The sequence below is a fragment of the Megalopta genalis genome, chromosome 2 (assembly GCF_051020955.1).
Source record: "Megalopta genalis isolate 19385.01 chromosome 2, iyMegGena1_principal, whole genome shotgun sequence".
Lineage (NCBI taxonomy): Eukaryota > Metazoa > Arthropoda > Insecta > Hymenoptera > Halictidae > Megalopta > Megalopta genalis.
Genome location: NC_135014.1, coordinates 34,225,432 through 34,239,246, shown reverse-complemented (window position 1 = coordinate 34,239,246; position 13,815 = coordinate 34,225,432). Strand labels below are relative to the sequence as shown.

At 41.8% G+C, this 13,815-nt stretch overlaps 1 protein-coding gene across 1 annotated transcript; it reads right to left on the bottom strand.

The window, feature by feature from the left end:
- Positions 1–799: 799 nt before the first annotated feature.
- Positions 800–13,232, bottom strand: LOC117225466 (uncharacterized). The gene is made up of 2 exons (XM_033479041.2): positions 11,885–13,232; positions 800–9,554 (listed from the first exon to the last, which is right to left on the bottom strand). The coding sequence occupies exon 1, from the start codon at positions 13,049–13,051 to the stop codon at positions 11,927–11,929; it is 1,125 nt and encodes a 374-aa protein (XP_033334932.2). The 5' UTR covers positions 13,052–13,232; the 3' UTR covers positions 800–9,554; positions 11,885–11,926.
- Positions 13,233–13,815: the final 583 nt, after the last annotated feature.

Below are 13,815 nucleotides of genomic sequence, written 5' to 3'. Positions count from 1 at the left end.
GGGCACAGTTCGTTCGCGTCGTACTTCAATTTTTCGATGGGGATTTTAGGCAGCATCAAAACTGGATTTGAACGTTGCGCTTTTGTTTTAGGTCCGTTCTTCTGTAATCGTTGTTCAAATCTTTTCGTTTTAGGATATTGCGATGGACGAACTTCTAATTATTATAGCAGTGATGGAAATTATAAGACACGAGATGCATTTCACTCGGATGATTTTGCTTGCATCGTTCCATGACATTCGTTCATCTTTATTTAAATGCAGATATAAACATCGTGTTGATTTTATTAGATGCACACGCGAACGTTGTTTCTAACTTAAAATCATATTGAGGATCTTCTAGAAATGTTTTGATAGATCTCAGTTGATACAATCAAGAATCATCTCGTATTTCCAAAATTATGTAACGACACGAAATGACTTATAAGCTGAAATATTGGTATTGCCTCAGAGTTGGTATTACTCTGATAAAGACCGACGCAGCAGTTTTTAGAAATGATTTGGGATCGTTAAACGTTCAACGAATTGGTGAACGTTTAAAGCCGAGGTTTCTAGGATTACAGGAAAGAACGAAAGCAGACGGATTAATGAAATTCATAGAGTCATTTATTACTTCGATTCGTTGATAATAATAATTATTATAAGCTGAAATATTGGTATTGCCTCGAAGTTGGTATTACTCTAATAAGGACCGACGCAGCAGTTTTTGGAAATGAATTTGGGATCGTTAAACGTTCAACGAATTGGTGAACGTTTAAAGCCAAGGTTTCTAGGAATACAGGAAAGAACGAACGCAGGCGGATTAATGAAATTCATAGAGTCATTTATTACTTCGATTCGTTGATAATAATAAATATATGCACAGATACGATTAGAGACACATTGTTCCATCATCGTTTGCAACGATGAATTCTCTGGGCCCGATGATCTCGCGACGAACATCTTTAGAATGAGCGAATCACGACGCAGTCAACCAAACGGTTTTTCTTTTTAACATCTCAACAAACAGAACTGTACAACTTCTTGTTTCTCGCTTTTGTTTCGGACAAAACGCCGAACGGTATCCTCGTTGTTCGCTTACGGACTAGTATACGATATACAGGGTGTTCAAAGAGGAGAGACACGGCTCAAGGAGAGAGGATCGAAATGAACGGAAGAGATTCATTCGTTGGACGCGATCGTCCACCATAAATAACCCTATACACGGTGCAGCTATTTAGCGTGTGTGCTCCAGACGTTACTTACAACAAGAGGTACGAGTGTTTTAAACCTACGGAAACGACACGTACACGTGGATCGGCCGTGTTCCACGCGGAAACAACCCCTAACGGAATCGAGCGGCGTGATCGGCGCGGAGAGATCGAATAGTCGAACTCGAGGGTGATTCGCGGAGACGGGAAAGACAGAATTGAAACCTGCGAAGCGTTGGCTTGGCTGTAAACATTTGATCCGGAAGATCGGTCGACGTGTAAGAATAACAATTTCGAAACGAAATGTTTGGAACGTCCCGGCGCGGAATGCGGCGGACGCACTTGCAGCTGGCTGGCTCTGATCGATTATCGCTCATTAAGGGTTGTTCTCGGGGAGAACGCGCTTACGACGTAACGAAATCACAGTTAACGACTGGTCCATTTACATCCGGACCACGGCGACGAAAATACTTGTCGAGAAGAGCTTAGTAAAATAGCGCTGCGAATAACAAATAGAAAATACTTCGAGAAATTTACTTTATTCCATTGCACGTACTATCATCTTATATACACACGTACATATACATCTATTTATACATTTATTCATTCATTTATTTATTTATTTATTCATTCATTTATTTGTTTATATATAGAGAGAGATTCATTTATATATTAATTTAAGAAATATCGTCTCGTTAATTACAGATCGTTGATATACCATGTCAGAGATGAGCAAAATTCTTTTCCCGTGACAAATCACAACAACAAAAAATCCTTTTGAGAAAATCACTGCTTCCGTAGTTCCACGCCACTGTTAGAACTTACGGGACGGTTTTATATCAACAAGCACAGACGCATTATCCTAGACTTTTTACACGAAAATGTTCTGCTCATCGCCGTTCAAGCCCAGTGCAACCGCAACAAATAAATTCCTCGAACTATTTCCCATTCGCCGGCAGAAACTCTACTTCCGGAAACGGCCGGAGAACCAATCGACACGCGACTGACTCCGCGCGTCGACGATTCACGCGCATCTAGGCTGCAGATGTCTATGCGTTCGCATTAATTATGTCCTTAACAAGCTTCTCGATACGTTTCGAATTCTCGAATCTGTGTACAGACTGCGGACATGATTTCTGTAATAAAATAATAGCCTAATTGTACTTTGGAGTCCGACATTATTTCCGACGTGGTTGATTGATAAACAAATCGATGGAATGTGAATCAACGCCTAATTAGAATGTATCATGAATGATAAAAATTCTTTTCACTTTCTCTGCTAACGTTAATCATTTTTCTAACATTAATCGATTATGCATTTTGCTCGTTAACGCGTCTCGAATGAAACGTTCGCGGAGTTATTATCGATATTAACATTCATATTAATATTATCATTTCTGAATTAGGCGTTGATCGAAATTCACTCATATTTCTTAATGCTAGATTGGAAATGATCTATGATTTGACGTAGTTGGCGTTTATTTCAATGGACCAAGAACAACAGAAAATTGTGTGGATTTCTTCAACAGTTCGCATAATCTACAAACGCAAGTTTCGCAGTCTATTTACAAGTTACTGATTCGCACAAGCGTCCGCAGTCTACGCGGATCAAAGACGGAATATCACATAGTTTCTCGCTGGCGAATGCGTGCGACCTTGAGATCCTGCGTCCTGGACGAATCGCTCGCTGAGGACGGAGTTCTCCGTAGATCTCGCTCGTGATCCATGACACCGGCGTCTCCGAGATTCAGCGGCCTATTTCGACGACCATCGAATCGATCTTCTCCTATACAGATATCATCGGAAGCTCGGAAGTTGGCGCAGAGGCGTTACAAAAATACGGAAGTACCTTCCAATGATCCTTTTCAACACTAGACTGTGGATTCTTACGTAAAATAATTCGTCTTTCGATAACTTGAAGAAGTCAAGAATAATGTAACAATATTATTCAAATTTTCCGCTATCCTTACAGTCTTGCCGAGAATAACAATTATCGCGGTTTATTTGACACGTCAGGTGCCGAAGATCGACCCCTAAAATTCCCACATAATTTGCGTAGTTTGATTAATTAAACTGCAAGTAGAAGCGTCGAAATCATAGGAAATTTGCGATCATAAAAATTCTGGTAACATTCAGTTTCTTGTTTATACAGTAGAGATTATCCGGTCCTCCAATATCAGAATCGTCTTTTTTTAATACTGTTTGCTTGCAATCAGCTCAGTCTAAGGCGAACCATATACAAAATAATTTAATATAAAAATCAATAAAGATGACATCTGACACTTTAACCGAGTAACTGTTCTATTTAAACATTTATGTCACTTTGCTTAGACCGGATAATCGAGGTTCTACTGTATTACGATAAAAATGAATTTTGAGATCAGATAAAAAATGTGACATGCATTGCGCATGCCCGTGATGCGACCGACGCACATAACGTGTCAATCCGACGACAATTCAAAGACTCGCATTTCGGAGCAATCGGAGATTGCGCCAACTGCTAAGCTCCCAGTCGGAGACGCGCGTACGTTTTAGAAACAAGATCTGACGGAGACCGGACTCGCCGTCCCACGAAAAACCGTCTCAACCGAGCGGGACTGGTTCGGTGCTTAACCTACGCGGATCGTATATTACGAACTATTTACATCCCCGTAGAAACGGTATATATTAAAACGAACGGTAACGACGCGCGAGAGCCAACGAGAGGACGGGACGAGACCAGAGGCGACGTAGGTGCAGTCGAAATCAAAGGAACAATAGATCGTAATGTGTCGCCGATGGCAACGGATCGAAAGCGAACGGAAAACCCGGACAGAGTGAGAGAGAGAGAGAGAGAGAAAGAGAGAGCGTGAATGGGTGATCCGAAAGGACACGACACGATATCGTCGTCGCCGTCGTCGTTTGTCGTGTACGAATTTCAGGTTTCGATGGTCGTGTGACAAATGGGCGGATACCCGAGATTTCTGGTTAAAATCAGGTCGAATATTTTCTTCGGGTTCGGGGCGGGAAGCCGAAACATTTGGTCGCCCGCGGAAAGTTCGGGCAACCGAATTTGAAATCGAGCCCCGACAATGGCTCGGGTGCTCGATATCTTAAAAGCGCATTCTGGAGTGTTTATAAATCCAGAAATTCGTTCGAAACACAAGTACAGTAAATTCTCTCTAATTGACGCTCAGCGTGGAAACCAAAATGGACAATTTGAGAAGAGGAGATACGATTATTCGCGCGCGAGCCTCGCGACCAATTGTCAACAAAGAGATATTATGTATAACGTGATTATTAAACGTGAATATTAAAATAACCACTTTCGAAACGAACGGCTGAATTATTTTACTGACAATTCTCTCATCGACACGATGACATCACCGACAAATGTTATCATTTATTCCAGTTGTTAGAAAGTTATCCCCTTTTAAGATTCGTATTATTAATAAGTTTTCCATTTTTAAATTCAAAGTATACTACAAAATTTAACCTTAATAAAACATTAGCAAACAATTCCATATATGACAAATGAAATAGCTAATAGTTCTTCCTGGCGCAAAAGTATAATTGATATATAATTTACAATGATCAACTAAACAACGTTAAAAAACACATTTTGTACGTTGAAGCGTCAGCTTAAATTGCTTCGCCTTCGTTAAAATCGATGTTAAATCTGTGATGATTAATAAAAATGTTAACTTAATACAAAAGTATCATTATTGTCCCTATTTCAACATTTTTTATACGCGAAGGCCCCTTGAGTGTTCCACAAAATTGTGCGATTGAAGCTTCGTGGTCCATGCGCCCCAATTAAGTTAATAACAATATAGCTACCTATACAGTTTAAGTTTAAAGAATTTGACACTCGAAAGAAATTTCAATCGTTGTACTGTGCATATTTGACTCCGGCGACTAATGAGTTTGTCGATCACTGATCGTAGAAGAAAATGAGTCGACCGGTTCGGATAAACCAGGATTCGCACAATCGAACTCGATTGTTTGAACCAATTGAGCTCTCCGGGCCGATCGACGACGTATTCTCTCCCAATCTTTAACCCGGGATTATCCGCGTGAGATGCTCATGGACCCCGAATAAAACAAACTACTATTTCCTAATTAACACTTAGCCAACCGAACGGGGTGATCTACCCGTTTTAAATTCAGTCGGTTGACGATCGAATGGATGATTAATCAAAAATTAAAAATGATTGCCTAATTTTATTAAGATTTGCAAGAGGTACGATTGCTGAAGAAGTAATCGATGCCATATAAGTTGGTGCTTCATAATTTTGGTTCAATCGAATGAAATATTTTAATTTTATGAAAATTTTTGAGCTTTCTAGCGCGGTCGTGGAAGTGTTAAAATGTACGAAAATTTGTGGACTAGACCTCCACGTAGATCCCCACGTGGGTAAACCCGTGTCAAAAACAACACGTAAAGTCAGCACGTCAGAAATAACGCCGAGATCTCGCGCTAGAATAGCAACATTTGTCGGTGAAACGAGAGCGAAGTAAACAGTTTTCGATGGTTTCGACATCTCGAACCAGAAATTTTGGGAACCCGAACACCCCCAATGACAGATAAAAGGCACATCCATAATTAGAAAACATTATTTGAAAACAATGCGGTCCACCTCGCCGGTCGGCGCGGACGAGAGGGGGACAGGGTGGGGTGCTCTATTCAAGGGGCCACCGCGGCGCACAATGAAACCCATTCAATAAAGCAAAACGAATCCGGGGCCTAAACGGCTCTTTTGTTCCAGCGCATTAATATGCTAATTCAATTATCCGCGTGGTTGCCGGCAAGCCTTCCCCGAACGCCGGTCGATCCGCAATCGGCCCTCGTCCTTCGAGTCTCACCTCTCACCCGCCCCGCCCCACCCCGTCTCGCGCTGCCCCCTTTCATCCGAATGTTATAAAACACTCGGGAAGGTTAAACTTTTCCTTGGGGATTTCTATTTTGTCGACTTTTCAGTGTACGTTCCAACGGCTTTCACCGTGGAAAGTCGAGAAATCGAAGTCCTGAATCTAGGAACGCGATTAAAATAAGACCTGAATTCATTTGTTAAGAAGTCATGCTTGTCCAAACAGTCGACGAACTTCCACACACGTAATTTAATGAGCGGCAACGCTGGATGGCAGTCGCGTTACGTCGAACCACCAATAAACTTATAATCGAGAAATAACTATGACATAACTTGTCAGAAGCGCGGGAAAATTCGTCAAGTTTGAACGCGCGTGACTTTTTAACAAATGAATTTCAGGACTTATTATAATTACATTTCTAGACTAGAAAGTAATTAGAAACCCCCAAGGAAAATTTCAGCCCTCGGAAATATTCACCTGCGAAGAAAGGGGTCGCACTGCGTCGAATATCGTCAGCTGATCCCCAATCGCCGGCTCACGGAACACCTTCGCGATTTATAATTATTGTACAACATCGTCGGGTTGCCGCGACAGAACCAGGGATTGAAAATGTTCCGAAGATAACTGTTCCAAACCGTTATGTATCAGTCCTGACTGAAACAGTTATGGAGAATCGAAACAGTTTCAAAACAGTTACGAGGTATATCGGTTCTGACTTATATCGGTCTCGGTTTCGGTTCTTGGGAACCGATATTCTATCGGTTCTATAACTGTTATTTCTCGGTTCTGGATTTTGGTTATGCGTGCACGCATTGGCCAATCTCAATGTAATTAACAAAATTAAGCACCCATAGATTTCTATATGGTACATTGGCCGTAGTCGCAGCTTGTTAATACAGTAATGTCTCTCTAATTGACGCTCAGATGGTCCATAAAAATTGAAAATTTGGGAAGAGGAGATACAATTATTCGATTATTGCGGTTCGTCTTTATAATTACGAATTTTCAACAACTATAAAAAACGAGCTGCATGGCTCGAATAATCGTATCTCCTCTTCCCAAATTGTCCAATTCAAAGAATCTCATTAACCACGCTTCTAATCCCCAAAGGAAATACAATGTAAATGTCTGCTGCGTGACATAAAAGTAAAGTTAAATATTCTAGAGTAAAATTAAGTAAAATCTTCGGTTCGAAGATTTTCGAATTTCTTCTTCTCGATTCTTCGAATCGAAGTTCTTCGCAACTGTTTCAAGAACCGAAACCGACATTATAACTGTTTTCAACCCCTGGATAGAACATACATGTACACCAGGCATGGGCGAATCATTTTGGCCGTGGTACACACAAGCTCCAGTGCTATTACTCCACGTGCATCGCTACGCATGAAATGGACAGCTCCGCGTGCAGCACGGAAGAAACAATATCATAATTTGTGACAATATCGTGTTGCGCGAGTGTGCGAGGGTCGAGCCACGGAGAGCCATAAGAGTGGGAAAGAGCCAGATTTCGTCCACGGCTTGCCCATGCCTGATGTATGCGTAAGATAGCATAAGACTCGGGCCTGGGCGAGTCGCGGCTTGTGAGCCAAATGCGGCTCTTTCTCTCTGTTGCCTATTCCGTGACTCGCTGTGCACCTTCAAATATCCTTCAGACACTCGCACGACGCGAAATACGATTATTGTTTCTCCCGTGCTCCACGCGGGACCGTCCACGTCATGTGTAGCAATGTACACGTGGAACGATAGCAGCCCAGACCCGCATTAGACGATACCAAGTAAGAGCTAAAAATGTGCGCAGCGTCGTCCGAGACGCCTTGTTTACTCTTTCGTTTGACTATACAGTAATTTTGCTATACAGCATCGTTATCGAGCATTAAACACTGTAGTCTAACAAGGGGGAGGAGGGGGGGGAGGTCGAGTCAGTGGGGGTTCGATTGGCTCGGATCACTGTTCACACTAGAAGTACCCAAGGATCGTAATTATTAGACTGCGGATCTTTATGCAAATTAAAGATTTGCGTCCTCTTTTGTGTCGAAATGAAATTAGACGAAGATGTATTTCTTGTTCGAACGATGTTAACACGGTGGAAGTAATGCTGCGGTGTTTTCAGATGCTTGTTTTGTCTCCATTGTTTCGTGTTTCGTTTATCCGTTTCTCTGCTACAGTTGTTCAGAAAATTGAGCGTACACTGCAGTTGGCAACGACAATTAGCGGGAAAATAAACGGAAACGAACATTTTCGAAAGTGAAAAAATTTAATTCTTCGGAAACCGTTTTTTTTTTGAGAAATGAACTATCTTTATTTTACTCTAAACACAAGATTGAGCGTTCAGTTAATTAAGTATGGTAAATACTGAGTTTCGTGAAACTTGTTGTGTATTTTTTTCCATTTGAAATTCGTTCAGCCGTCTCTCGGTCACATTACTGAGTTCCTATGTTATGCTCGATCGTCATTTGTCACTGTTTATTAGCACCGCGTCTTCCAATAGATCGGAGGTTGATATTTCTTTAAATAAAGTAATTTCAGTAGAATTGTGCTGTCGTGACGAATCGTTAAAAGAAATAATTGGAAAGACTCGTGGTAATTATAAATACAGTGGAACCTTACTTAATAAAGTAGAATTTGGAAGAAAAGAAAATAATTAGTAAATCCGATGAGCGGTAGACAGTGAGACAAATTAAAATTGATCCCAAAATCAATGTTCTAAAATTAAGAAAAAATGTGTCTTTAAGAATTAAACCATTTCTATGGAAACAGTCCTATATAATAAAGGGTATCATGGTAAAATAGCGAGGAAAAGACCTTACATTTCCATGGTGAACCAACGCAAGCGTTTGGTAATATAATATAATAATACGCTAAATTATTATAATAAATATTATATTATTCTAAAAAATAATACGCTAAATTTTATGGCGACGAAATAAGAGTATTACTAGGTTTAGTGTTAAATTTCATTAAAATGTCTTTTAAAGGGTTGCCTGTTGAAATATCCAGATATTGTTAACTTTCGAAAATATTTATTTTTGTTTATTTTGCCGCTAATCGTCATTGCCTACTTAGGTGTACGCTCAATTTGGTGAGTAACTTTATTTCTTCCACGTAAATACAGTGAAAGCAATGCTGCAACATTTTTCGATTCTTGTTTTGTCTACGTTGTTCGGCGTTTCGATGATCCATTTACGCTATAAAGGCATGAAACCCGCAGTCTAGCAATTACAATAGTCAAAAATGATCGAGAATTCACCAAGATAAAGTATTTAATTTCAAGATGCCAGATTCTCTGTAACAGAATCATGGAAGAAGAACCGCTACATTGAAACTGTTGCTTCTAGCGTCAACAACTGTTTAGACTATAACTGTTTACAAACTATGTTCCGAATGACTCGACAGTATTGCTTATGGAAAGAATTCTTGCTTACAGAGGTTTCGTTTACGATTCTCCAGATTCGTTTCCACGAGCACTGAAACGGTTTCTGCGCGGGGGGGATGACGACAGTCTTCGCTGTTTTGAAACTGAAACAAAAGACCCGACAGAGTCATCAATAATCGAACATCGATTCCGTATTGTCAGCCGACGTGCGTCGCGCAGTTGGAAATAAACGAGATTCAGCGGCCAAAAATCAATTTTTCGGCGATTTCAGAAAGCTAGAATCATTTTTTTCTTTTAATTGAAAGAGATACGTTTACCACTAATAATTACTAAAAATGTTTTTCAAAAAATGTTTATTTTTGTGCGACATAATTGTTAATTTAATCTAAAAGGCTAAAGCAGCTTGAATCAATAATATAAAAAAGGCGAGATAAGATTATTTTGTTTGAATTTTCTTTGTAATAATTAAACTTTGAATCGTTCGCGATACAATGAACCAAATACATATACAGTGACATTGTAATACATACATACATATTGATATGTAGTTCGTCGTTATGTAAATTCGTCGTTAAATCGTACAATGTTGGTAACAATGCTTGGAAACAATAAAAGTTATTGTTTTGTGTCGTTTGTACATTGCTTGGACTGTTTTCCAAAAAAATGAAAGAAATGCATTGATAATTTACCGTTATAAAAATGAAAAAGGGTACAATGAAATCAAGGCAATTATTAATTATCAAATAAAGTCAAAGGTCTGATAAGAAACCGAATGCAACGAATGGGCGATGAATTATTCGAAAAATTAAAGATAATCCGACATAATAAATGCTCTCAAATTGGCATCAGGTGTTCGAAAATATTGAAAAAATTATCATAGTAGAGAATTGTGTGTGAAATGTGATAGAACATGTGTGTAAGTAATTAGAAAGCAAAATACGATTTCATAATATTACAAACAAAGTAAGTCTAAAGAACGTTTTACAAGAAGAATGGTAAGAAATGACACTACAATTTTGCAAAAATTTGGTCAAATCAATCCCTTGGCGATTACAATCTGTTAAAAACGCATGTGGAGATATCCTACAAGATATTAACATAAGCTTTATATATTAAATACTATTGAAAATATGTACTGTGTACGATTTTTACTGATGAGACAGTTCTATACGTAACGACAAATTTTATTGTATTTACTAATAATTATCGAAAGTTTTGTTCTACTGTTGTTATATATTAAATAAAGAAGCATTGAACTACATGTCTATATGTGTCATTTCCTACAATGATCACGTTTTATAAATGAAAATCAGCTGAATTCCTTAGTGTACAATCTTAAGTGACAGTCAATGTATACAGAAACATGTATTTGTAACTATAAGAATCATCTACAGTTATGTGTATGGTACGAAATAAAAATAGTCACGATGTAGTATTATTATCCATTTACCTTTGATCCGTCTACCAAGTATTATATCTGTCTGTGATCGTTTACAAATACTATATACATAAATTTGATCATGTTAGCACCGCGCAACGCAGTCGAAAACAAGATGTGATTTTATTGCAATAAATTATTTAAAACTAAATTTAATTGAGTTCACACACACCCACATACACACACACACACACAGTGTTAATAACTACAACACTGTGTGTTATATTTATAATAACTAGTGAACAAAGCCGCGGATTGCATTTTTGCTAAGGAAGAAATTACTTAGTATGAACCTCAGGAACCCTCATTTCCCGGAAATACGTTAATTCTGGTACACCCTGTATACTTGGTTCACGGTATCGTGAAAGATTCAAAGTTTAATTATTAAAAAGAAAATTCGAACAAAAAGATGTGATCTTTCTTTCGTTTTGTATAATTGATTCAAGCGTCTTTGGCCTTTTAAATTAGTTAACAGTTATATCGCATAAAAATAAAAGCTTTTTGGAAAAAGTTTTTGGTATTCATGAATGGTAAACATACCTTTTTCAATTAAACAAAATGACTTTACTTTTTCGAAAAGACCAAAAAATTGACATTTAGCCCCTGAATCCCGTTTTCTTGCCACTGTGCGACGTCTACATGACAGCTGTCAAATGCATCCTGTCCACATTTACAGAACTCGCACGTCTCAAATAATTTTTTAATAGTGAAGCAAGATCATCCTTGCTGATTACTGAACACGCCGAGCACTAAAATTGACATGTACATGCAACACCTCCATCTTTACTAAATAAACCATCTAGTACAAAGGACTAATAAACAACAACAAAAAAGACAAATAGAATAAATCTACGCACGAGTCATGACAAAATACATGACGATAATCCCGACTCGAGAGAAAAGGACACACATTAGAGCAAACCGTATACGAAACCAATACGAGGCTCTCCCCCAGACCCAGAACAGCGATAGCATCGTCTGGACCAGTCGCGATCGATTCGAGGAACCGTCGAGTAACCCCCGAAAAAGACTTACCCGTTGGATCGATCGAGTAGTCGGCTGGTAGATCGAACGTGTCTAGAATATCACGGGGACAGGTCTACGTAGCTGTTCCAGTTCCAGCGTGGTAGAGGTCGACGGCGTGGCCACCTGCTGATGGGACGACGGTATCGGAGTGGTTCCTGGACTGCTGCAGGGGCTGCTCGTGGTGGTGACGACGCTGCCGTTGCCAGTGGCCGTCGAGGAGGTTGGGAACATGAGGGGCGGATGAGGCGTGCTCCCGCCGACCGTGTGGTGTCCGGTGGGAAACAGTGGGCCAAGATGCGAGGCCGTGTTGTGGTACGGCTTACCTGATGTCGTGGGCGTCGAGTAGAAGCCGGAGTAGAAGCTGCTGACAACCGCGGCCGCGTTGTTGTTGGCCGCATCCGCGGCAGCCGCGGCCGCGGCCGCAGCCGCGCTCGACGGCGAGGACGCGGAACCTCCGTTGGCAGAGACCAGCTTGCTGAGGTGGACCGCGTCGAAGGGGGAGCTGAAGTACGGCGACAATGACGGGTAATCGAGGGGGTGCGGATGATGATGATGATGCGGCACTGGTGTAGCCGGCGCGGCGAAGTACGGCGGCAACGGGAAGCTCGGGAAACGGCCCGGGCTCATCGAGCCCTTGCCGGACAACGGTACCTTCGGCTTCCTCCGAGGCCTGTACTTGTAGTCTGGGTGCTCTTTCATGTGCATCGCCCGCAACCGCTTCGCCTCGTCTATGAACGGTCTTTTCTCCGAGTCCGACAACAACTTCCATTCTGCACCGAGCCGCTTCGAGATCTCGGAATTGTGCATCTTCGGGTTGTCCAGCGCGATCTTCTTCCGCTGTATCCGCGACCACACCATGAACGCGTTCATCGGCCGCTTGATGTGCTGCTCTTGCAACGTGGCGGTCTGCTGGCTCACCATGCTCATGTCCTGGCTCACGTGCATCGAGTGCAGATCCATGCCCGACAGGAACCCGTATCCCGGATGATGTTGGTGCGAGCTCATCATAGTCACCGGATCGTCGATACGGAACTGATCGGTGCTCCAATAGCACGCCGTGCCTCCCCGAGAATCCAACTTTGACACCTTCTCGGACGTTAATTGCAGCGAACTGTTCACACACTCACAAGCAGATTTGCGCCGTTCTCGATTATAGACCTGGTGATTGTCCTTCATCCACTGGTCGGAGAGAGTCCTGTCGTCGTGGGAATGGTCTTTGGAAACACAGACGCGCCGACGGCAACGAGATCTCTCTTTCTCTTTCTCTCTAAACGAAGCGTGAGCGCGACAAACCGTCCAACGTGCTCGAATGGAGAGCCGGTGTCGACTGAGCGTGCTCTATCCGTACGACCGGTCCTGTTCGAGGAATCCATTCGTCCTCTCTCTCTCTCTCTTTCCCCAGCTGGCCGTATCACTCCGGCAGGATTTCGAGGGCGGAACCGACGCACGGCGTCGGAACCGCTCGCCGCGCCCACAAACCGACCCTCTTCACGTTATTCGTCGAGTCTGCCACCGAGCTCGCTCACCTTTTCTACCCTTTCTCCCCACTAAGTGACGCCTGCACACCGATCAGAAACAGCAACCCCTGTGTACCATACTGAGGAGGGCTGCCGACGATGCTGCTGCTGCTGATGCCGGCCGCCGCCGTCGCTGCCGTCGCTGCTGATGCTGCTACCTCGGAGACCGCGGGCCTGCAATTATTATTATCGATTACCTCGATACGATGAAGTACAAATAGCGTATAGGCAACCCGTTATTGACTAGCTCTCTGTTCCCGTACAAGCCGCGCACGCCACCGTCGACGCCGCGATATCAACCGATAATTGGTTACGCTCTCTCCGCCGCCCCTCGTTCGCACCCCCTAAGCGAACACCAACCGGGAAGACTCTTGGTCAAGGACCTTCTCTAAGGAGGCTATCCCCACGGACTTCCTCCTGACA